This window comes from Neopelma chrysocephalum, unplaced genomic scaffold (genome assembly GCF_003984885.1).
Source record: "Neopelma chrysocephalum unplaced genomic scaffold, ASM398488v2 Primary Assembly neopelma1_65, whole genome shotgun sequence".
Taxonomy (NCBI): domain Eukaryota; kingdom Metazoa; phylum Chordata; class Aves; order Passeriformes; family Pipridae; genus Neopelma; species Neopelma chrysocephalum.
This window is the reverse complement of record NW_020897722.1, coordinates 5,193,695-5,220,291: the sequence shown is the minus strand read 5'-3', so window position 1 is coordinate 5,220,291 and position 26,597 is coordinate 5,193,695. Positions and strand designations below refer to the sequence as shown.

The following is a 26,597-nucleotide window of genomic DNA, read 5'->3' as shown; positions in this document are numbered from 1 at the left end:
TTCATCCCATTCAACTCTGACAGCAGGGACCTCCCACCCCAAAAGCTCAGAGAACTGAATTTGCCTCTTGCATGTGTTATACGAATGAGCTGGATAAACAGACAGATGGGTCTTGTGGCTGACAGAAAGGGGTGCAAGAAGAGCTCCAATTCTTGTTATTTTTGTACAGAAACAGCTTCACAAACCTCACTGAAACCTGATCCCTTATTATGCACAACAAACATCCCTCTCTGGGGCAGCCAATTGCACAGTGACAAACAGAGCAGAGGGAGCTTCTGCCACACTCTCCCCATTTCACACCTTGAAAATACACTGAAGTGGAAGGCATATGGCAGCTGCTCCTGTGGGCAGAGCTGTGGAGATCCTAAGAAAACAGCAAAAGCTGTACCTTCCATTTCTTATCCAGAGGGAGACAGTGTGAGTTTTCTGGCCATGTGAATCCATGCTGTTAAGCCACTGCTGAACAGCTGCTGCATTCACACTGCGGATGCAGGATGGAGTCAACACAGAAGTGGATGCAGCTTGCACGGCACACTCGGTGAGCTGTCCCCCAACCCACCAGGAGCATTCCCTGCCCCAGCAAGAAGGACAAATGTGGCATTCACCTGGCTAATTTAAAGCCAGCTTAGAATCACCCACTAACCTTGCAGTCAGCGCCCTAACATCCTCAGGTGTCTCTTGCACATCCCAATAACACAGCCTTCATGCTCCAACCATGCTGCTGAATTCCCGCAGCAGAGAGGAGAGTTTAGGAGTATTTATGGCAATGTGCCCCCATACATGACAGTGATGCAACAAGCACATGAAATACAAGGAAAAACACAAGATCTTTCCATATAACCTGGCTTACTAACGCCTTCACCCTGGTCTCAAAGAGAGTCATCCACAGGGCTCCTCCATCCTTCACCAATAGCTCTTTCTCCCCATTTTGTTTACAAGAACCACTTCCCTATGCACTTATAGGCACTCTGAGAATGCAAAGGGCCCTCCTGTGACTGTGATAAATGACACTGAAGTATTTCCCACCCTGCTAGGCTCTGCAGCTGATGCTCTCTCCCATCTTAGCTGGTGACCAAAAGTCAGAATGATGTAGCTTGGGACTGGGGTAAAAGGAAAAAAAAAAAAGGACCACATACATGAGGCTGGAAACACCCTGAAACCCAGTGAGCTGTTTGTTTTCCTGTTGGAATCAAAGGCAGAAGAGAAAACAGCTTTAAAAATGCATCCCTTCTGAGCTAACAACAAACCTGGTAACATCCCAGCACACAGGCACCTCACAAACAGCTAAAAGCAACTGCATGAAAGGCAACAGAATAATAATTCTGACTAAACCATCACAGGAGGCACACGTGAGAAATGCGTTCACCCAGAAGAGATGGTCTAATTACTGCAGATGGTACCCCAGAGGTTCATTCAGCAGCAGCAGAGACACAGAGCTGACCTCACCTCTGCAGCCTCTCTGCCTTCCCTGGGCTCATGGGGCACTGCCAGCCCTGTGGACCCGCAGCATCAGATGTGCCAGGTACTTGAAGACATAAGACAAGGGCATCTGGGCAGCAGCATCTACTGCAACTTAAACCCCTAAAACCCAGTGCATTTCAAATTCAAATTGCAATGAAAGAACTATCCCCAAGAACTGCTCAGTGGGGGTCTCAGACTGGAAGCTCCCACGGACAACAACGGTCTCTCCTAAATGTTTCCCAAGTGTTTCATGCTTGTGCATTTGTTAGAACATCCACTAGCAGCAGTGACAGGCTGTCACTTATCTCCAGCATCCAGTCAGCTCTTCACTTTACAAACCACCCCATCTGCACTTCTCACCATCATATTTTTAAGGCTATATAGTGCCATAATCCACTATGAGATGTCGGAACGAACACATTCTCTGCAGTAATAAAGTGCCATTGTTTGAGCGATGGGAAAACAAGCAAGCTGCTGAGAATTTCGGTTTCATAACAGTGAAAGATATTTTCTTCTGCCCTTTTGTGGGTCTGAAGTCTCCAGCACATGTGGCCTTTGAGAAAAGCTCTGCTCTCTCAGCCTCATCTGAGGGAGGATCCTGACCTCAGGACACTGACCACGTACGTGCAGCTGGAACACACCAGGTTAGCTCCACATGGACACCTTCAGCTCTCTTTTATTTTTCTCTTCTCTAATAAAATTGGTTTGAGGGCATGGGAGAGTTACAGCAGTAAGATCTCCTGGGCTCTGCAGTATGACTCGATTCTGCCTGGTCCCTCACAGTGTTGCAGGTGATGGGTCAGGCTTTACTAACGTCCTTACCTTGATTTACAGAGTCTGAGAGCATGTCTGGAGGTGTTGATTTTGGGGTTACTTTACTAAAAAGTCTCATTCAGGTACGTGAAGAGAACAGAGATTGTACTGGAGAGCCACAGATCCTGTGAAACATATTTAGCTCGGTGAAAGATGTACTCTGCTTTCATGGAGTATTGAATGTAGCTGTGATTAATGGGGCACATATTCACTGATAAACAATATTAATTTGTTTTAAGCCAGGTCTGAAAAGATTTCAACCACTTGCTTCCCTGCAGCTATGAAAGTTATTTCCTGCTGTCTGTACTACCTCAAGGGCTAAACCAGCCCTGAAAGGAAGGAAATATTTCCTTTCACTCCATCGGCAGCACCAGCCTATGAGGGCTGTTGTATGGGTATTTCATTTATCAAGAGCAAATTATATGTATTATTATTATTTAGCCTTAGCACCCACCCTCAACCAAACTGCCACAGGATTGCCACCACACATTCACTTTCCCCTGCATCAACACAGCTTTTTTCATTTTCCTTATAACCACTCCATCAAGCACATAAAGCACACTGTCTGCAATGTCTCCATCTGCTTCTGCAGTCAGTTCCTTTGGCAACATGGATGAATAAATGCATCTCCAGGACCAGAAGCCAGCAGCCTACCTGCAACTTCTTGTGGCGACTGAAAACTCCCAACTCCTTCCAGATTCCCAGAGATGGAGCCGCCTCCTTCGAGCACCCTCACCATCTCCCGCAGCCTTTCACACTCCTCCTGGAGCTGCTGCTGCTCCTCCTTGCGCTGCTGCTTGGCCAAAGTTGTTGGGTTCATGCTGAAATGAAGAACTTTGGTTCTGCTGGGGTCATAGTCACCCTGTGTAGCAGAAACAACAGAAGAACATTAAGTAACTGATCCAACCTCTAAGTCCACCCAACCTGCACTGCTCTGTGAAGCCAAAAAATGCTACAGCAGAAAAAAAAAAGGTGACATTTATGCAGTGACAATGTTTTATTTCAACAGTTGAAGTCAGTCAAACCCAGTGTTGTTTCTCTTTCTACTCCATCTTTAAAAAAAACACTCAAAACAAGACAAAAACAAAAAAAGAAACAACAAATAAAAAAACCCCACACAAACCAGAAAAAACCCCATAGAAACACCCCACTCAACAGAACTTGCTCCCTGGCTGACACCTCCATGGTTAAATTTAACTCCAGAAATTAAGTTTTAGAACTGTATTTTAAATCTCTTGATAGCAGGAGCTTATAATGAACACCCAGATACACCCTTAAATTACAGCAGGACACCCAGTACCAGCCTGACTCGTGAGCCAGCAACATCCATGTAACTCCAAAGGTGGAGTCATTAGCAAGTTGTATCAGCTTGTCCCAAGCAAGGGAACAGATACTCCATTCTTTCTTCTCAGAGGTGAGTTGTATTTACAGCAGTTTAAATAGTCAGTCAAATCCTATGATGGCAAACTAATATTCTTTCAAAGAGAGAGGAAAACACTGATGTTACATTTGTGATTTCAGAGAGACAATTTTCATATAAACTACAGGAAGCCTCATGACCATAAATGTAGTAAAGCATGTGCTGCCACAGCACTCTACCCAGCTGAAACCCTATAGCAGTGTCTGCATAAAAAGGTATTTTATATGGTAATATTTTTCCTTCAATTAAATCTCAGGACCTAAAGTGATTTTGTAAACATTAATTAATCCTCAAGAGCAGCATGAGGTAGGTATTATCCCAATTTTATCATTTCATTTCCATTAAAGACGTGCTAGAACTTTATGTGGGGGTTTTTTCAAGCACACCAGAGCAGAGAACGAGCAACTGCATCCTGCATTGCTGGTCACTGCTGGTCAGAGACCCTAGAAGATCCCATTCCCAAACATCTTTTGTTCAAAGTACTCTATTCACATACTGTAAAGCTCCTCAGCAGGCAGTGAACTGCTGAAACTTGCTGCCCCAGGGCCTGGCAGCAAACATAAAACTGCTTCACAAATAGGCTTGACAAATTCATGGACAACAGCCCCATAACTGGGCCATGCCAGGGGAGGGCAGGGGAACATCCTCCAGCATCTCTGGCTGCTGGGAGAGTGGACAAGTCTGTGGGTTCTCACAAAATAACAGCTTCCATCACTGTGGTCAAAGGCTTTTCTGGGCTTTTTTACATTGGCCTTGGCCAAGAGAAGTTTAGGTGAAAAGTGAAGGACACAAACAGCATCCTGGAGATGTCAAACACAGGGAGAACAAAGTCAGCTGCAACACCACCTTATTAGATATATTCTCCCCAGTGACACACTGGCATTTACAAACCTGTTTCTGCACCCAGCTCTCTACCTTCTCGTGCACTTCAGGGCTCTTCCAGACAGGTCAGGGCACTCCTCACTCTCGTGTTTGTCTTTCAAGGGAAGAGATTCAACCAAAGTTTGTGATGGGGTTCATGCTGGCTGGCAAAATGATGCTCTCGATATCAGCACTGCAGAGCCTGGTTCTCCCTGCACAGCTGCTGCTACTGACCAGCCAGGAGGGGCAGCTCTGGCCCTGTCTTCCTTGCCAAGGTCAGGCAGAGCTCACAGCTCCTTGTCCCAGCTGCCACCACCATTCCAGCTCCAGTGTAGGGATCACCATCACTGCAGACACTCACATGTGGCACGGGGCAGCAGCAGGATCCTGGTGTGAGGAAAACCATGCCCACCTGGAGATTGCTGCAACTCACAGTGCACCAGTCTGTTTATTTTGCAGGTGTTTTAGCCTTTACTATCATCTCTCTGGCCTTTCTATAAAGCCCTGCCATGAAGCTGCAGTGCTTTGGCTGTTACAGATCTTCCAGACCATTTATCCTCTCCTTTTATAACATGCCCCCCTTGAAAAATCATGCTCTATTTTTGGGGTTCACCAGCTCTCCTCAGCACGTCATTCTGAAGCTACACTGAGACAGGCAAATATCTTAAAAGCCCACAGTGAAATGAAGGCTGTGGCAGAATCCAGCTCATTTAACATTTCTGGGAGATCACTAACATATTTGCTATGCTACCCACATTTTTGGGCTAGGGGCAGCAGCTTTCTCTTTCTTTTACACAGCACACATCAAACCAGTACATTTCTCCCTAAAGCTAAAATATTAGTGCAACTGGTTTATATTATAGCAATGCCTAAAAGAAACCAAGTGAGACAGGAATCCCAGCGTGCCAAGTCCTGTACAAACCCCACAGGAAACTACCACCTAAAGCCCAAAAAGCAGACAGCAAAGCCTGAAGTCTGGTATGTGAGGAGAGTGCAGGTATGGAAAGATGCAGTCTCCAGTTCCAGATTCCTTAGCAGCACTGTGGCAGAAAAGAAAATAAAAGACATCTCCAGAGCTGCCCCTCCTCACCACTGGAACGTGCTGCTGCCTTACACAGCTGCACCAAGCAGAGCGTTCCTTAAGTCTCCAGGAAATTTACTGACATCCTATGGAGTTTCAAATAAACACACGAAGCTTTCCATGGAAACGCTGCAGACCAGAGGCAACGTCTGATGAAAGGGATCAGTCTCATGTGTAGGTAATGCAGAAAGTCAAAATAGTATCACAGCTTCGATCGTTCGGAGTGTTATTCCAAATTTCTGAAGGTTGGAAGTGACTTTGTGTCGTGAAAATGAGGGGTTTAGGGTTGGCTCTAGGAAGAGTCATGGCTGGAAACTGCTAAATATAACAGACAGAAAAGCAGCATTAAAATCTCAACAGCATTTGAAAGACATGAAACTCTAATGCTGGTAGGAAACCAGGGACTGAAGAAAGCAAACAACCTCCTCCTGGAGTCCCTTTAGCTCTGGAAAATGTAAATTGCTGTTTTCCTCTGTCAACTGCTCTTCTCCCCACAATAAATTAGTCTTACTGATCATAATTTTGTCCTTTCAGTTCTGCAGCAGAAGTCTGGAAAATGGTGTTTCAGGCACTGGGAGAGACGTAAAACAGATCTGCCCGTTTATAAAATAATTTCTAATCTTGGGCCACTGAAGAGGAACACCAAACAGTGGCATTTGAAAGGCGGGTACAGAAGAGACAGCCACGTTCCTTGAACAGGGGCTGGGACTCCCTGAACAGCTGCCCAGGCGCAGCTCCAGATGCTGCTTCTGTGCTGAACCAACACATGCAAGGAGGTATTTTAACAGAGTTAAAAAGCATCTTGGAACAAACAGTAATGTATCCCTGGTTTATCCAAGAAGCATGAAAAGAGCGCTCCAGGTTTGGAAACTTGGCCTGAATGCAAGACTTGACCAAATCCACTTAAGCTCATGGTGCCTTTATACAGAAATATGAGACATTTGGGGGATGCAATCCATGAATGACCTATAGACCATTCCTCTGTTGGAAAGTCACCCTGGCCCTGGCTCATTCAGTAGGTAACTTGGTAGCTCATTCTGCTCATCAGCACATCATGGTCAGTGTCTCAGAGAACAAAGATGATACATTACTACCAGTTTCTCAGCAGTATCCCCTCTCTACCCCTATTTTATCCAATAACTGAAATTTGTAGAGCTGCTGAGGAGTAAATGACTTGGAGAGTCAGAGAGAACTGCTGGCATTCAATGATTCTTCTTTCAAGGAATAACATTGAACAAGTAATTCAGATTTGTCAGAAAAATGTACACAGAGCTTCAATTTAGGGGGAAGCAATAAATACCTTGATTGATTACAACCAAGTCTGGTTGACACTCAAAAGAGTGGATTATTCATTCCTGGAAAGCAAGATGCTAACCAGCTGATTTGGTGCTTAAGGCAGCAAAAACATTTCTGTGCTCTCAGAAGGGCACCGGACATTTTACAGAGATGATTTGTTGACTCCACATGTTAATATGCTCTATGATTTGTGTAATAATTTTGTTTTGATGCATTATCCTCAACCTTCCAGGCACATGCCCCAGGGTATGCACAAGGGAAACTCTCTCACGGACCACCCAGAAGAACCATCCCACTGCTCCTGTCCCAACTGCACAGTCACTGTGTGAGACAGACACCACAGATGCCACACACAAATATTGGCTTAATGCAATATGTTCCAAGAACACTCTGGGACATGGCAGAACTATTTAGTAAGACTCTGGCTATCAATAAACTTTCTGACAAAAGACTACAGAAAAAAGAATTTGCAACAGGGCCAATTTGTCATCTAGAACAGAGGTACAAGCTCAAGTCAGATGCTGCTGCCTCCCTTCTCACTTCCATCTCCCAGCTTGAAAAAACCACCCTGAGGAGATAATTGTGCTGATGCTATGTGTCATTTTTTAAAACTATATTATCGGCAAACAGTCAGCATGTTGGTCTACGTGTTGAAATTACAGCTCAAAAACTTCCTAAGTAATCTGCCCATTAGGGAAGAATCAGTCAAGTGCCAAAGCAATGAATGAAGACAGGACTGCTTTAATCTCTGGAAAACAGAAACTTTTCCTTTAGAAGAGAAGTTGTTTAGAAGAACAATGAAAGCTGCCAGTGACAGCACCTTGAAAAGGGATGAACTTATTTTGGCATCTCTCCTCCTGGTTGTTTGAAAACTGCACAGTCCCAATTCAGCAACGTCTTTCTCTAGGATCTATAAAAGCTTTTCTCTCCACTCCACTCACTTTCACAGGCACACAGGTAAGAATAAAGTACTTAAAACCATGTGGACTACTTTACATTTGATGAAACATTCAGTGCTTAACAGCCCCATTTAAGGCCTATTCATCTTCTGCAGGTATTTCTGATCAGAAGATAGAGCTGGTAGCAAAGGGAATAGTCTCCACTGGTGTGAATATGTTTATCTAATATCGCTAATGAAATTAAAGAAGTCCATACATCCCAAAAAGGCAACAACTGTCAGGATACAATGTCAGCAGGCACTGTCAAAGACTTTCAACTGACTTCCTCATAGGTTCCTCCTGTTTAATGCTTCTCTAAAGCAAAGTTGTCAAAACCCATAGATGAGGCTGACATGCGCTTAAGTGCCTTATCTCTTTCACAGTCTCGGTATCTATCAACCTTAAAAGATTGTGATTTCTGAGCAGCACAATAAATTCTGGCGCAGCATATGGACAGCTGAGTTAAATTGCTGCTCGCTGGCAATACAACAGCTTGTGCTTGCCCCTGCTGAGAAAAGGCTGGCGATTGGAAGCTCTTCAAGGAAAGGGCCGTTTCTTCTTCGCGCGACTCTCGCACGCGGTGAGTGCCACCCAAATACGAGCAGCACGCACTGCTCCCTCCACAGCTAAGGAATTTCTTTCCATGCTGACTTCTTCAAAGAGAGATTTCCAAGGTTTCCGGGCTGGAACGAGTTATTCAATACTTGAGAATTTAAACAGAAACAATTTAAGGAGCTTAGTAGATGATATCAGCTTTAAATGGGTCAGTAGTTACCTTGGAAGAACACTGGAAATAAAGTCTGCATCTAGCTGTAGGAGACAGATGGGAAAGTTTCTTGTATACAAATATAAAACATAAAGCATCAGTTGGGGGGATGGTGGAAGGGGAGTGTTTGAAAAACATCCAACTGGCCAGGGAATGCTCTTGCTTCCACTTCTTAGCTCTTGTAGGCAAAAGCTAGCTTAAATTGTGAACACTAACACACAGCAGATAATTGGGTATATGCAGGTGGTGAATGTCCAAAATTGAACTTTTGAACTCTCCAGCAGAGGATGTTACTTCCTCACTGCAGGCACAGCCTGATTATAAATTTTGGTAAATCCTGGACTAAAACAGAAGTGGCACATCCTGAATCCTCCAAAGACACACAGACGTGAGCCAGAATCAGCCTTAGGAGGCTGATTAGAAGCTGATCAATGATTTAGGCTATTTAGATGGGGAAAAGCAGGGTCACGGGGTTCCAGAAAGAAATGTGGTGCTGTGAAGACGGGTTCCCAAAAAGAGAAGTGATCCCAGAAAGAAGAGGGCCTGCAAAGAAGGTGACTATCCTGGCTGGAGGAAAGACACTGAAAGTGGAGGAGGAGCCTGGAGATCAGAGAAATGCACAGGGATGAAGGCCAGGGGACGCACAGGGACCTTGGTCAGTAACACTTGCGACTGGTGACCAGAGACAGGACTTTCTGCCCAACCATCCACACCTGCAGTGACATGATGCTGAGCACAAGAGAAGGCACCACCGAGGTGGGGGAGTGAACAAACAACTGTGTGTGGGAAAAAAAAGGGCTGATGCTGCTTCTGGGGACCTGCAAGCTTCTTCTTGGGATCCAGTGCCTCCTCCTGACCATGGATCCTTTACACAGTTCAAGCTGCCACAGGAATGCACACCTCTCCCAAGGTTCCGGGTTTCTGAAATTACTGTTTGGCCTTCCTGAAAACATGTGGTATTTGTGGGTAAACACAGACACATGGGCTTTGCACACAGCTAATAAACACCCCGTTGCTTCCTCTGAGTTATGAAAGCAGAGAAGTCACATATCATTAGAAGTCGTCTTTGAACGTGTTTATCTTCAGCTTACAGTAAATGGCTCAGCATTTATGTCAAGAATTGTCTGCTGTTAGTCCTGCATCAATACCCGTTGGAAATTTTACTCAAAGATGGGAGAACAAAAAAACAGTAGGAAGGCAAAATTGGAATTTATCACCTGAAAGGCACATGCAAGGTCCCTGACAACTATAGCCCTTGCTGCAGTAGCTTATTAACTAGAGTCTGCCTGGCTATACAGGTGAGTAGCTTCTTTTGGGTCTACCTGTATTTTATTTTAACTTTAACAGCTTTAAAAAACATATTGTTTACTCAACTCTCTCGTACAAAAGGCTATTGGAGGCATTTCTGCACCCAGTACAAGGCAGTCTCAGAAAGCTTAATCCTACCTCAGGAAATGCCATTTTAATGGAAATTCTGTTTCTTGGTTTTGTTCTTTTTGTTTCTTTGCTCAGGCTTGTTAAAGTGATTAGAGTAAAACCTAAAGTAAACCGCATCCCAAAGAATTCCCTCTGTACCCAGTGCACAAAGCACAGCACGCTCACCCGCCCCAGCTCCCTCTGTCACACAAGATAACTACACCAAGGGATCTTTAAAGCCTGTGGAACAGGAGCTGTATTAACAAAAATGGATTGCAAAGATGAGACAAAGCAAACTAACAAATAAGCAACAACCACCACCTGCTCCTTGCAGCTTTGCCAGTATGTGCATGCTTGAAATCAGAAACAGTTGGGAGAAAAAAAAAAAGAAAAACAGAAGGTGCTGGATGTTGAGAAAAGGCTCATTTGTTCCCACCAGGTCTCCTGCCAGTTCCCCACCTTCTTTCTCTCACCATCATCTTTGTGTGAACATCTGCACACACACAACCCTGAAAGCTGGCACCAGAAATTCATTTGGGCAAGCTTTTTATCCTTTTCTTAGCCAGTTCTTAGTCCAAGGCCTGCTACTTCTTCCATGAAACAGGAATATTTTTCTCCTTGTCCAGGTGATGTGACCTCTTGCCCATACTCCTTAATTTAGGCAACCTTTCTCCTATGGCCTCCTGAACACCCATTTCCAGAACAGTGAGGGTAAAAACAGTCTGTGTCAGCCTGAGTTATGCCTGTTCATCCCCAGCAACTCCTCCATGGCTTCCACCAGCACAACAGATTTCAGATCCTTGCCCTCACATGCAGTGAGTAATCTCATGTCACCTTCTCCACTCCATCAGTAATGCCACCTCCAACACCTGGATCGGCTGCTCCTCCCACAAAGGTTTCTACAGGGTTTTTTCTCTTCCTTCCTGAGAGGATCCTCCACACTACCCACACTCATTGATATTCTTCCCTATGGCCTCTTTCACCGCAGCATCTACAGCAAATTAGCAGTGAGACAGGGAGGCGGTTGGAGTCTGTATCACAGACAAAAAAGCTCTAATCACACTGTTCTAACACCAGACCATATCGTTTGGTACAACATGTAGCACATTTTGGACACTGCTGCAATAGAAGTAATAAAATAAAATGTCTCCGCAGTGGTGCTGAAGCCCTTCAGGTACAGTTTTAAAAGGAGATCTGTTCTCTATACCCCTTTCAAATGTGTTGTTCCCTGGAGGATGCAAGACTATAATTTGCATTGAGTGAGGCATTCAGATGAGGTCTGGGATGCAAACAAACGTGACAAGAAGGTTAAGAGTCAGGACAGTGAGACATGGAATGGCATCGACTTGGGATAATTTAGAAGAAAAAATGCATTTAAATGTTCACTGTCCTTTTCAATTGCTGCTCTTCCTTTTATTGAAATGGAAGAAAATCATAGTCTGCTCTAGGATGGTTTGTTACCACCTAGAGATTTGAATTCCAGGGTTTCTACACTAGTTTTTTCAAGTCAAGGATTCCTGCCTTTCCAGAGAACAAAGTCCATAAAAAGTTCCTATTATTTACAGTCTAGTAGCGTGCAGAGGAGACCTGTGCTGGTTCAAAAACCTCTGATAAAGACACTGAAAATAAAAAGCACACAGGTTCTGGAAACAGCCCCAAAGAGCTTATAGTGTGAGTTATAAAAATTCTTTCTCAGAGATAAGACTTAACTTTATATGGTGAGAAATGCTGGCTCTCCCAGATCTGAATTTCAAAAAACATTCTATCAACTTTCCCATACAAATGAAGTAACTTTGGTAGAAAATACTGTTGAGAGGTGTCAGACCAATTCTAGGTTTTCAAGAGAAGTACACATAGATTTTTTTTAAAAAAATTAACTATTTCTTTGCTGCTCTGTTTATTATTCTGCAGCATGCACATACAGATACTGTTCAGTAGACCAGAAAGACAGAAGATGCTACAAGTGAGGTGTTTTTGTGGTATTTATCCAACCCAGATATTCAACCACTCCCAACAATATTCTATAAATCTTGCTTTAATGTCTCTGTAATCCTGTGTTTCATGGTAAAGCTCTACTTTGGAGTCAATTCAGATGGGATTTCAAGGGGAGATCCCAGAGAAGAGAAGCAACATGAAGTGGCTGTGCCAGGCTGGGACCCTTTGTACTCAGACAGGAAGAGTCAGAGTGAAGTGTGACAGCAGAGGTCCCACTTTAAAGACTTTATAAAGGAAAGTGAAACTGCAATGTAATAGGATTTTCCAGTTAATGGATCTCATTAGCAAAAAGCAAAACCTCTATGGGTATTTTTTTAAGATAGTATCTGATATAAAAAGAAAGATGCATAATTAAAAATTATGTAAAAGCCATCATGATCTGATGGCAGGAAGCATCAAAGTTTATCTGAGCATATAAAAGCCTGAAAAGTAAGTGACAAGAAGAGCTGCCAATCACCCTGTGTATTTGTACAGCAAACACATGGCATAGGCTGGATGCTGAGGTCAACCACAACACCCTTAACAGCAATGCTCAATCTCCTAAAGGCTCCAAGTACACCAGGACATTTTGATCCTGTAATTTAATGCATCTAAAAATACTGTTATATGTCCTTGCATGTATAATTCTGACCTGGCAGGGTACAAAGCAAACCCTTGCCTTTCAGTGGATGAAGGTGCACCCTCGGCCTTGGCTGCACCCCTGAGCTCACTAACAGATTCCCAGCCTCCAGCTGGAAGCACTTCCACTTAAAGAGCAAGTCAAGTTCCCTCTCACATCCTACAGAAACTGTGACAGACGCAAAGGGTTTGGAGGACTCATTTCTGACAGTCTCCTGGAGCAGCCGGGCAGTGTCTGAGTGGGTTTTACAGCAAATGTGTTCCAGGTTAAACAAGCTCTGCTGCAGCCTCTCGCTGCGAGAGGTTATCGCCTCCCACGAGCCTTCTGCTTTGGCCAAGCAGAGGACAAGAATGAGGGAAACAAAACATGTCCCTGCAACACACTGAGGGGAAGAGCAGCTACAGTGAAACTGCCAAGTTTTACCTTTTTGTCAGTTAATTCTGTTCTCAGCAACGTGGAGGTTGTCTTGCCCCTGGGGAGAGCTCATGTTCCCCAATATCACTTCAGTGTCCAGCCAGGCACGGGAGGAAACTCCTCTAGTAATGGATAATTTGGTAGAGGGAAAAGTGAGAGACCAGATACGGAGCTTCCAATGTCCCAGAAAAACATATATCCATGTACATACCATCCTGTTATCCATGTAGTTATCTACATTATTCACCAGGAGGAGTTAATGCAGGTTCTCTTAGATATGTCGAACAGGCAGAACCCTCTTCTGTTTGCTCTGCTCTTTCTCAAGTAAGAAATCTGAGTATCTAAACCATCCAAATATCGATTCAGAGGGTACATTCTCTTCCATCTCCTCAGGGCAAATAGACAAATGTTTGGTTTTCTCTCCCTTTTCACCATTTGACCAGGTTAATTTTTTTTAATTTAAGCAAGTTGTAAGATCCCTGACAAAAAGAGCTCTTTTCTCCTTCTCCAGGAGCATGAAAAAGGTCTCCTACATCTCCTTTCTTCTCCCCACTTTGTGATGATTACCTTTTGGCCCCAAGTTTCCTCACCCTGCTTCTCAGAGAGCTGGACTCTGCTCCCTTGGTCCCTATGCAGAAGGGCATCACTTTGTGTCCTTTTATTCCTTGAACATTAAAAGTTTCTACAGACTTGGGATTAACAAACATTAGAGAGGTCCCAGGCAGTGAGAACAGGGCTGTCACAGAGCAACTTGCTGTGCATACAAAGAAACCCTCGACTAGAAGAGTCAGCAATGCAAGGAGAATTAAAAAGCACAGTTAAATAACCCTAAATCCTCATGCATATTTATAAACGACATCACATCAAAACTAAATCAATACCCCTCACTAGTTACATATGGCCTGAGAAAGAAGAGCTGGTAACTTGGTTTCGCTTTACCCATTGTACTGATGAGACCCAGAAAGTCTCCATATGGCAATAAATTCTTGGGCTGAGAAGGGGAATTTCAAGCTGTAACATCACAGGGTAAGATGGTGCAGAGTGGAGAGGAGGAGCAGCCATCCATAGGTGGCACAAGGGATCCACCTAAGCCTTGGCTAGGGAGCAAAGTTTCAGTTTAAACCCTTCTATTCCTATGACAAAAAGAAAAACACTTCTGGCATGAGAACGGGTTTTACAATTTAAGCTGCACCTCTGTAGGTGACATAAGGTGCATTCCCCACCATTTCATACCCCCTGTGTTGGGTGAGACTGTCCAGGTGGTGACTTATGTCAGCACAACCATCTGCTTAAATACACCTTCTTGGCTTTCTCTAGGGGAAAATACTTCTTGGTTGTCTGCAAAGCTTCAATTACAATTCATCCCTTTTCAATTAAATGCAAAATGAGCTAAACATATGGGAAAATGCTCAAGAACATCACACAGGGATCACCAACCCATCAGCAAAATGACTTTGTTAAACATACTAAACCTGACTTACATCACTTCATGCCCAACAACACATCTTCCTTATTCAAGCTTAGACTACTACGAAATTGAGCCAAACCCAGTCCGAATCTATCTTGAAGTATATTTGGTAGACACAAAACTGTCCAAACAACAGTGCACGACTTAATGGTCTGAAATACAACTGTCCTGCCTCCTGTTTGATTTTATTTCACCAGTTTTACGTCACTGTGCTAATGGACTGGAGAGCAACCAGCACATTTTGCACAGAGGATGTGAAGGGGCAATGATTTCAAATTTTACTGCCAGGTTTTTCCAGAATTATGACTGCCAGGTCAACCTCTAAACCGTTAAGATCCTCCAAAACCTCATTTAAGACACAGTACTTCCTGCTGTATAAAATTCAGGCTTTCATTTTTATCATCACTTTTCTCATTGCCAACACGTATCACAACATTTTCAGGAGAGAAAATTGTGAATGGAGAGGAATTCTAGTTTTCTAGAGTTTCTGAGTGAGAAACCAGCCTTCCAGCCTTTGTACAACAAACCACCAAGGAGAGGACAGTTCAGCCTTACACAGCAGCTACCACAACATGCTCCTGCACTGCAGTAGTTACTTCTTTCCCATTAAGTTTTAATTAGACAGCACATGCATAACTCAGAAACACAGCCTGGCTGGAGCTGAAGAGGCATCTTTTCAACTTCATTTGGAACCTGAAAGAGAGCCTTCCTGCACTTCCCTAACCACGGATTTTCAGAAGGCATCTTTAAGCACACAGTCACCCTGACTTTCATGGGTCAGACCACATTTGCTACCGAGAATGCAATTTTCACTCTTTGTAGCAATTATCTGGTCCTTTTTCATATTTCAGTCACTGTTCTGTTTTTAATGCAGTTTTAATACCTTAAAATTACTGCTACTTCAGCTGCACTCCTTGTCTCAGAGGGAGCTGAAGCCATTTATTCTGAATTGTTTTCATGAGCAGAACCCCAAAATTGTCTTTGGTGCATCTGGAATATACTGACAGAAACCAGAGAGTTTCTGCCTGAAACTGAGACTGAGTAGTAGACCACCACCTCAGAATTCATCTGACTGAACCAGCAAAACCTGGCCTCAAGAACAACAATAAAAATCTCAGTTGCATAAATTGAGACATTTTTATCCTCCAGCAGGTCAACAGCAAACAAACAAAAAAAAAAAGATCAAGAGAGGTGATAAGGGAAAGCACATTTGATGTCAGTGATTTCAGAAAAAAAGTATTTTCTGTAATCACTGTGAAAGGAGTACAAATCTCTGCCATCATCTTGCTTAACAGAGCTCAACAATGCTTACATTTCACTTCGGAGGAAATATCTGGTTTCGTTATTTCAGCCCACTCAATCACTCCTTCTCCATTTTCTTCTCCAACTTCAAGCCTTGACTCGGATGTATTTGCTTACTGAAGTTTGCAACTTGCTAATCACCCATTGGCAGTATTGATCTGCACGTTTTACTGCAGTTGGAATGAGGCAGCACTGGCTGGTGAATAGACTGTGAAGACTGAAAAATGAGATTAACCAGCTCGCCTCATACAGATCGAGTTATCTGCTGCCTTGTTCACTTTTCATGAAGCTTCCAGAATGCAGCAAACTGAATCTCCTTAACTCACAAGACAGGGCTGATACATAGCTCCATTAGAAGAAAAGATCAGAAAAAGCAAGTAACACAATTTCATGGAAAGCAGGTCTTGTCAAACAGACTTGAAGAGATTTCAAGTCTAGTTAACTAAGATAACTGTGTTGACATAACAGAATAGGAATTCTGTAATATATTTGCCTCGGTATCAAAATCACATTTTCTTTTACAACCAGCATGATGGAAAATCAGACTATGGCAATTTTTAAATGGCCCAAAAGCTGTTGAACTAATAGTGACATTTCCAACAAGAATTGCTTCTTTGGCTGATTGTATGCAGCACACGTTCACTAAGATACATAAGAAAATAATAAATCCCTACCAAAATATGCAGATAACACAAAGGCAAAATTGCAGCAAACAACAAGGCCCACAAAGATAGCTTAGAAATCTGATTGTGCTGGGCACAATCATTCCCCATGAATTCAAATGCACTGAGACATCCTGGAGCACAGAATAGTCTCAGGTGCACAACACAGCAGGTACTTTTTGGAAGAACAGTGCCTGTGAGGAGGGCTTTTGGCCACAGTTAATAACTAAGGATAACCTCTAATTTAATGCTGTGGGGGAGAAAAAACCCAAGGAACAGGGAGGATCTTTATGTATCGTTAAGTAGGACTAAAGAAACAATATTGTCCCTGAAGGCAACATTGATAAGACCCCTACAGTGATAACAAGCCCAGGTGAGGTGTGAAGGTGTAAGGGGGCTGTGGAAAATAAAGGGAAGTTGTGAGAAGACTTCCATGAATGATTCACGGTCTGAAAACCACGTCTTCCACTGAGAAATAAATGGAAATCAATCTATTTCATTTGCTACGGAGAAGGCTGAAGCAATTTGATCAGGGTCTTCGGTGGAAATCTGACACTAAATGGTTCTTTAATGTAGCAAACAAAAGCATAGCAAGAACCTGATAGCTTCACAGTGAAGCCAGAGAAATGGAAATAATATATATTTTTAATAGGGATGGCTAACCAGGGAAACCAATACATTGTCTATTACTTGGTGTCTTTAAATCAATATTTGATATCTTATTAAAAAGAGTCTATGGAGCAACTACAAGTCACTGTGCAGATTTCACTTAAAACTGTATTTTTGTGTTATATCAGACTAAATGAGTATTCTTTTTGGCCATAAACCTCTTAATTCAACTCATTCCACTTCCTCCTATTCAAAAAATTGTTATCCAATACTTTTATCCATTCTCTCTCATATCATTAATTCCTCCTCTTACTTTATAAGCCTCCAGACAATTCTGTAACTTCAGCATTTATTCCTCTTAGACATAACAAGAACCTAGATGTTATCACTGACAGTTTAATCTTTTTCAAGGAGAGTTTTAATTTGTAGAGAAATTATATTAGAATCAATGCTTCTAAATATAAAAATACTTTCAAATCTATGTTCATTTCAATGTTCCAGAGTGGCAGAGCTGCTCAAATCCTCAGGTGATGGAAAATTAGAATGACACTTAAGATCCAGCCACTGAGATTGTGCTTTTTTTCCCCTAAAGGAAAAGTCTTTTTCACAGTCATAATGACAACTTGAACACGTGGATGCTGATCCATACAGATGTTATCCAGCTCACTGGAAAACTACAAGGGTTATTTGGTAATTATGAGTGCAAAAAATCAGAGAATGGAAACAGGTTTGTCACCTGCCATCTTTCTTGGTCCCGAGGCTTTAAACTAGGGAGTCTCCATCCTGATTTAAAGGGAGTAAAGTCAATTTAAGAACTTCTACTTTTCTGGGAGATGGTGAAGAGAGAAACAAAGATGAGATGTGAAATCTCTAGAAGTCAAAAAACACAAACACATCTCTATCTACATCACTCCTGACCACATGTGTACACATTCTTTGTAAAATAATCATTCTGTACACATGTTCATCTTCATTAAAGCCAAAGCTTCAACAAACTATTTCTCTCATTTCCATCTAACATCCTGCTGCCAGTTCCCCATCTATCTCCCACAGCTGCCCCCTGAAGGCAGCACCTGCCATCAAGTATTGAGCACTTCTGGGGAGGCACCTGAAGGACTGCAGAGTGGAAGGGGAGCAGGGTAGCAAACACCTTGAACAAGCACAATTTCCCCCTGAAATTCCATTTTATGTCTGCCCTAGCATGCATGTATCACAATAACAACAACATGACTGTGGTCCCTCATGTTCATGAAGCACAGGCCCAGACAGCTAAAAACTTATGGTTCTGCCCTCAGGAAAGACCTGGAACATCATGAGCTGACCCACTGAGAAAGACAACTTCACTGCAATAGATAAACCCAGCCCACTAATCTCAAACTTGGTTCCCCTCAACTACCTCCTTGACACTGCCAGTAATTCTAATCCACATTGCAAAAGCCCTACAGGAGACCATAACGTGGATGCCTCTCTATACTAATGAGAAAAAATCCCAAACATTCCTAATTCCTCAATACATGCCTGGCTTCTCTGGATCAGTAATGAGCTTGTCCACACTGAACTTGAAAATACTATTCAATTTTATGAATTCTGCCTGGATCTGTACCAACCGCAAACTCTAATTTGTTTTCTGAATGTTATCTCAACTGTAAGAACTGATCAGTGCCTTCACGTCAGCTCTGCAGCCTGTATATTAAGTTAAACCACACACAAAATATGTTTGCCTCTCTCAAAAGCTGTTAAATGAGATAGTCTCCTATTCAAAACAGAACACTGCCAGGCAAAGAACCAGTGAAACCAGGAGTGCTGCTCTTCCAGGCGAGAAGGTCAGCAAATTTTGGGTCAGGCAGTCCATGTAACCTCCTTGGGAGGAGCTTGGGGCCCAAGGGCTCGATGTCTGTGAGATCAGCCAGCTGTGCCCAAGAGGGGCCAAAGCTGCTCAGGTCCAGGCAAACTTAACTGTGCCAGAATCTGACAGTGTACCAAACCTGGTGGATTTGGCAAAACCATTTTCATTTAGAATTGTTTCCCTCCCTCTGTGTTCTCCAAACCACACTGTGCCAACAGAGACTGCTGTGGCCAAGGCCCTGAGCTTCTCCTTCGCAGCACAAGGGACCAGGTTTCAGGGAAATTATCCACAAATTCCACCAAAGCCACTTACACTCTGTTATACCCACAACAGAGCTGGGATTTGCATCACCTCCTGCCTGCCAGACCTGTGTCTGTCAATAAAACAGCCACATCCCCAAACTCTGCAGTGCTACCAGTCCCCAGCTCTGCTGTGGTACCATCTTCTTGCTGCTGCTGAGCTTTCTCTCCTGCCTCTACCCCTCATGAACATTTATGTGGGAGGTTTTACTTTTCCAGACCAAACACTTATAAATAAGTAAAGAAGAGAGCCTGAGTCCTGAGTTTTTTGTTTATGACAACCCTATTGCTGGCCTGTGATTCTGTCAGGGATGGGTTTTGCTAGACTACTACCACAGAGTAGTGAGCATTACTACCAGTCAATCTGTTGTATTCAGGAGATTCCTGACTCGTTCCTGTGTCCCTGACACAGGGTTGGGAGTGGAAAACTACTCTTACTGTGGGTAAGTCACTGTGCTGCACTGCCAGTCCCCATCTGGGCAGCTGCTGCTAGTCCAGATCTCACTGAAATAGTCATGTGAAAATAGAGTGCAACAGCCACCCGCAAAGAAGGTACTTGGAGGCAGAAGATGGATTAAAATCCATTTTTTTTGTATATTAATTCCTACAAGTGAGTTCTCAAGTGCTCAGTCTCTAAGCTCTTGGGAAGGAACAGTAGCTGGAAAAAAAAGAAGGGACACTGAAGAACAAGAGGGAAGTGGAGTAACGAGAGATCTGTCTGCTAGTGCTAACATTTTAGAAGACAAATTATACTTATTTTCAAACAAGCAAGCTATTTTCCAATTCTCTCTCAGGAAATGGGAATGTGCAGACTGACAGTGGACCCAAGGTTGCTTAAAACCTGATCTACAACCTGGCTGCCAGTGCTTGCTGCAAGGGATTTGTAACCTCCAGCCTTGGCTGGTCTCTCTCAGACACACACAGCCTTTGAGCAGCTGTGACAGGCATCCCAAACATCGCAGCAGAAAGGGAGCTGCTGTGGGAGAGGCAAGCTAGAGGAAGAGGATGCAGGTGGTTTCTGTGCAAAGCACAAGTGAAAAGAGCTGAGAAGGTCTCTCCATGGGACCGTGCTGTTGCTCTTAGACGTCAGCAGATCCCTCCTAGGACGAGCAAGAAAACCAGCATGAGGTAAGGGAAGATACTCCAGGCTCGATTTAAACGCCTTCATCCATTGCAGTCACATTTACCAGAACCACCTGAACTCTCCATTTATCACCTCCCTATTTTAAAATTAATCAATACCACTGCGGGACAGCAACTTTCTGTGTAAGTAGAAAACAAGATGGCCTGGAGCCTTGGGAAATTCTCCTTGTTCCCCACCAGCTTGATACCAGCTCTGATCCCGTGTCTGCATCACGCACAGACTGTGCTGTAACACTGCCTTAAACAATGCAGCAGCAGCCACTACTTTGCTTCCAGCAGCTCGACAAGCCTCGAGCTGTGAGTAGAGAAAGAGCCCCCTCTGCTTGCTCCTCCACAGCAGTGTGTGCACGGGACTAAGGGCTTAATAAACGGGAAGGACTCCCCTACGGAAGGAGAATGTGGGACGTGGGAGCTGTTAGCTCCATTATAGACCCAGGAGTGTGTGTGTTGGGACAGTTTTGAAGGGGAGAATGACTACTTGGGAAATAGAAAAAGGTGCAGTCTGCAAGGCACACACAGGACTCCAGCTGTAATTTGTGGTGTCCAAGTGGCTGAAAGGCAGTGAGAACGAGGGACTGAGTTGAGCTGTACTCCATGGGCATAGGCAGCAAAGTGCCATCCAACTGTCCAAAGAGTTTATAAATGTTTGACAAGAAAAGCTGGGAAGGAAGTTAACTAACTGAGGAGAGTCCCCAAGAGAGGGTCGGAGGGTGGCACAAGTGCAACAGGGGAAGGAAAACATGAGAAACAACTTCTGTACCCCCTTGACACCCCTGGTTTTTTTCAGAAGTGTAATTCCTGTGGGAGATGACCTCAAGGTTCAAGTGTCGGAGCCCATCTGAATCTTGTCACCACAAGAGCTGATACCAAACCTCCTTCTAGAGGAGATACACCCATGGGAATTAAATATCCTGATACAAAAAGGCTTTAAAATAATTCTGCCCTTTCCTTCGTTCAGTACTCTTGCTAGTAGTGTACACATTAAAAATAGCAGAGGAACCACACACACTAATAAGACAAACCACAAGTGTTTGCATTAAGTTTTACTGACCTTGTATGTAAATCAGCCTGTAAAGCCTGGTAGGCCATTATATACTATTCAATTACTACAGCAAGCATCCATCCTGTGCCTTTCACAGTGATCTGTAGCCTGGAACAGGTTCATAAACAGCTCAGAAAGGCAACTGCTGTAGATTTCACTTAACTCCTTATCTATCTGCTTTAAACGGATTAAATGACTGTGTCATTAAAATGCTTGAAGTAAGCCTTTGATCATAAACTTCTCATCATTTTACAGTTATTGAATCTGATCCCTAATGAATCTTATTCTGCCATATTTCTCTGTCTCTGTTCCCAGCCTTGCTCCCCATTAGTCCTGGTTCCTCAGTCCTAATGCGACTGCTTTGTATGCCCGACCACTGCCTCCTTACAGCCCTCGATCGTAGCTGCTGATTGCCCAGCCCAGAGGAACGGATGAAGTGCAGGAATTTCATTTGAGGAAGGGTCAAAAGGAGCGAGAAAATAATCCACAAAATACAAACCACACAGAACACTCTTTACATATTCACCGCACAGCTGCGTGACTGCAATTCCTTTCCGAGGGCCCCGCGCCGAGCGGAGAGGGGGGATTCGGGCACTGCGTTCTCCCACAATTTAAGGAAAAAAGACTTTTTTTATTTACACAGTAAAGGAGTACAAGAAAAAAAAAAAGCACTATGAGGTCAGGGGATTTTCTGCCACAGAGCACCATCAGATTTTATCAGCTGCAATGAAGGATGTATCTGATCTTGGTGCTGCAAGTGCCCCAACACAGACACCAGCCCACATCTAATCAAAGCAAGGGTAAAGCCACTGCAGATCCTGGGAAAACGTCACCAGCCTAATCAGAAGAAACCAGGGAAAATGGAGGGAGACAAAACATCCAATGCTCTAGTCCATGAGCCAGTGGTGTTGGTAGTAACGAAGGAGAACAAATGTCTACTCTTCTGCAATGACCAGTAAGAGATGCTGACCACGTGGGTTTCACTGAGGTCATTCTGCATTCAAAGTTCTGTTCCAAACTCAATCAGGCTACAAACCCAGTTATTAAATGTGGTGCTAAATCTCATTTCCTGCACCAGTTTAGTTTTGGCAAATCCAAGGGAATCACTAGGGCACATATGTGAGGGCTGGCAGGAGGAATCTGCAAGCAGTAGGGTAAAGACAGCAAATAGAGGGTCTTCCGATGCAATAGACATTTATAAAAGTATTTTTTAGAAGAGAATGTCAGTCGTGGGTAGCCCAAGCCCTTATATTTTCTCCTTGAGAAGAAGACGACTGTTTTCTGGAATTTCAGAGACCTTTTTTAAGGGAAGTCCATTTCCATGAGGCACAACAGGAAGAGTATGCCTAGGAACTCAAGTCAGGCTATTGTTCAAAACAATGTAGAAGGACTTCATGGTCAGGGCGGCGCTTTTATCCTTCAGTATCGGTAGACACAAAGGAGAAACAAGGTCTTTCTAGTAGCCACAGGAGAGGAAAGGTACTGTGCAATGTTACATGAGAACCAAACGCCTGTTTCAGCTGTGAACTCTATTAGAAAGTGTTAAACCGAATGCTGAAAAACTGCACATTTGATATGGAAGAAGCCTATTATGTCAACTTGCACAGTCCTTGCCAATGCAGCACACTGGCTGATGTTAATCATTCTGTGTTCTAATTATCTTACCATTATAGCAATTTTCCTGATGATCATCCCTTTTTTCCCCCCCTTTTGCTGTTGTTCAGTGTTTTTCAATGATGCAGGCTGTAAGGCTTGGACCACCTCTTGGCCATCGAGTGTTTCCAAAGAATATACCAAAGGGTGTGTTATTATCTCTCTCCATCATTCCCTTGGCTTATCAGGACATACTCCGTACTTTTAAACAAAAGGGTGGGAAAGAGGCAGATGCTGCTTTGCTTCTGTGCCCTCACGTGCTGTGCCCTGAAAGAGAGGGGCTGTGGAAACCTCCCAGCTGAGCCAGTGCTACCCTCTGCTAGCACTGGTGACAGAGCATAGCAGTGTTGGCGACAGTGGGACAGCAGGAACCAGCATCCTTGCTATGGCCCAGCTGGAGTCAGACTGTCTTAGTAATTGCAGCAGAGCAAGAATGGATTTATTTTCTGCTTTACTCCAGTGGGGGAGAGAGCGAGAGGCCAGATTTACCCAATGGCCCCATTTCTACCCCCAGAGCACGAATTACTTGCAGATTTCACAGTGAGTAGATAGAAGCAAAGACACAGACAAGCCCCTTGAATCAAAGAAGGTTCAAGGAGGTCCTTTCTGCCTTATCACCCTCATGTACATATAGTGATGTTTTAATTAGCTTACCCTATGTCTGACAGACATCCTGTATCATGCAGAGAGAAACCACCATTTCCTTCCTGCCCTCACAAAATTTGGGAGCTTTAAAAAAAACCCACCACCAAAGAACAATAAAACAACAACCCAGTCCCCTCTCCCTTCCCACCCAAGCAATTCAATTACTTGCCAGACAGCACTAAGAATCCATTAGAGAAGAATATATTCTGCATTTACTGTGGAAATCTCCTGGTGATCTTATCTGTCTCTCAGTTCAAGCTCAAAGCTCAATTGTTTTCTGCCAGTGCAAGGAGACTTCAAGCAGCACTGAAATCTTCTCAGATGGGGAGAGTCATCTCATCTTCATTTTGATTTTACAAGAATAAGAGAGATTTATGGATAAACTGAAACAATAAGAGGAATGGCTATGGGGCAAACTATTGGATTCTGAAGGGCTTTAACTGCTCCAAGCAGCAAATTCAACATTTTCCTGAGCTGTCTGCCTAAAGAAATGAACACTTCAGAAGCAGCCTTGCCCAGTTACAAGTTTTCAAGCTATCATTGAGTAAACTGGGAGAAGGGCATCATCTCTAACTTTCACACATATCTAAAGGACTCAGACTATCTTTTTGATCCCCTAGAAGCATGGAACATCAGTAAAGAGTATTAAGTTGAACGAAATAGCCAAAGAGCTGAGACAGGAGGGATGAAAGCATAGGCTTAGGAGGAATACACTGGTGAATTGACTGACAGGTCTGGTTTGCAGTATGTCCAGTATTTTTTTCTCTGAGATGCTCAGAGAATGGACCACACAAAAACCTCCAGGTACAGATGCAGGTCTAGGACATTTTAAAGAAGTGTCAACAGCAGCATCACACTAAGAAGATATTAGAGACCCCGAGAAAGCAGAAAGGTCAAAAGACATTGACATTCAATCCCCAAACTACTTGGCTCTAGAAGTTGCTGTTTATGCACAGCCACTGGGCAGCACTGAGGAAACCATTTCATGTTATACAATCACTGTTCCTTCCCACCATCCACCTGAAGAGGATCCTAATGAATGTCTGTGATGCTGCCACCTCCTTCATTTCAACTTCTGTGAACCTGAGGGGAACAGTCTGACAGCTGCCATGGTTGTAGCATAGCCATGGAAGAAGCCACAGCCCACACCCACTGTCTGTTCTTCCTCCTGAGCAGTTATTTCCCTCCCTGTTTGGCCACCTTTACCATCCCTCTGACCACACTCCAGTTGGATTCTGTTGAAACAATCCCAGTGACGCTCCTATTTTATGCCCATATCTATCAAGTCATGTCTACATTTAAAAAGAACAGCATGCATTCTAATAATTGTCTGTAAACATATATATATAAATATAAATTAAATTCCTAGGTGTTGTATTTAAATGTTCAGGCAGCTCCACCATGTAAACATTAATCATAAGAGCTCACACATATCTAATCACACTTTTCCTTGCTCACTGAACAGACTGACCTATGAGCAAGCCCTGACTCCTTGGGAAATAACCTTAAGGTCAGCAACTCTAGTTGTGATGGATCTAGAGGGAAGGCAGCTCCACAGCTGAGCTCCCTTGCAGAGGGTGCTGTCAAGAGCTTTTCACATCCCCCTACTCATAAAAATGAGAAAATTTCTGTAATTACTACTGATTGCAACTGTGGTAGTACAGCACAGAGAGAAAGAATGTATCCACTGGAAGACAACCAAAATACACAAGAGGACCTCTGGAGAGCTCATCCTTGCTGCACAGCCTTCATGTTACTGTTTTTTCAAGTTTTTCATCTTACTAGAGCCAGAAACACAATGGACCCACTTTTCAAAAGCAGAGTCTTTGTTCAGAAAGGTCACAATCTCAAGTGAACATTTATGTCATGTCCAACATGCACAACAGCTTTCAGGGAATTTTTATTTCATTTTAAATGTCCTGCCAAAAATGCAAAGAACAGGCACAGAGCTTCTGCATCATTTAGGAAATGTGGGGTTTAAGTGCTGATTAGAGGAAGCAGCAGAGTTCCTGATGGAGCTGAACCCTGTGTTCAGGTAAATACAGATGTGATGGAACACCTGGGAACACTCCCACCTGTATGGAAAACAACTGGGCTTTACTGACACCTCTGCTCCTTTCTACACACAGAACCACTTCATGTGACAGCACTGATTTTTTTTAAAAGATACTCTTCCTACAGCATTTCATTTATCCTGCCATCCCAACTATCTACTCTCATTTACAGAGAACAGCTTTTCTACCTAAATTAGGCATCGTCTTCCATTCCACTGTTACCTGTCTTTCAAATCTAGGTAGGAAAGCTGTCAAAAACAATTACTTTTTTTCTGACTAGTCTGGATCTACGTCTCTCTAAAGTCTTATCAAATAACAGCAAATGGAAATTGAGGCAAATCTGGACTAGGAAGAGACTGTATCACGATCTGACTGCATTCTGGGTGTGCTGGAAGAGATGCTCTGACATTGGGGAGTTACTTCTCCCCACACACATCCCTGGGTCTCCCTGGGCACACCATGAGCTCTGATCCTTCCCAAGCCTGGTCTGGTGAGTGAATGCTCAATGACAAGCATTTGAGTGACAGAGGTACATCAAGTTTCCCTTCTACTATTTGATAAAATTCTTCAGGGAAAACTCTTTTTTTTTTTTAATGTAAATCTGTGTCTCCAGGTGGCAAATAGGTGGTAGGTCAGTCTGATCAAAGGGAAGAGTTCTGGGATATGTAAGATAACTTATCAACATCTCACACGCTTGGATCCCCCTGCAGAAGTCACATGAAGAAAACCTGTTTCTCTGATGAAAGCTGCCACCTCTATAGTGGCTCAGCTCAGAGCATCTCCCCATTTCCTCA

The 26,597-nt window shown here is 43.5% G+C and overlaps 1 protein-coding gene across 1 annotated transcript in view; it reads right to left on the bottom strand.

Annotated features, from left to right (window-relative positions):
- The window catches only part of MAD1L1 (mitotic arrest deficient 1 like 1), a 352,256-nt gene that overhangs the window by 119,487 nt on the left and 206,172 nt on the right, over nt 1–26,597 (bottom strand). Inside the window, exon 16 of the mRNA XM_027683662.1 lies at nt 2,929–3,136. Within this exon, the coding sequence (XP_027539463.1) occupies nt 2,929–3,136 (208 nt within the window). The remainder of the gene's footprint in view (nt 1–2,928; nt 3,137–26,597) is intronic.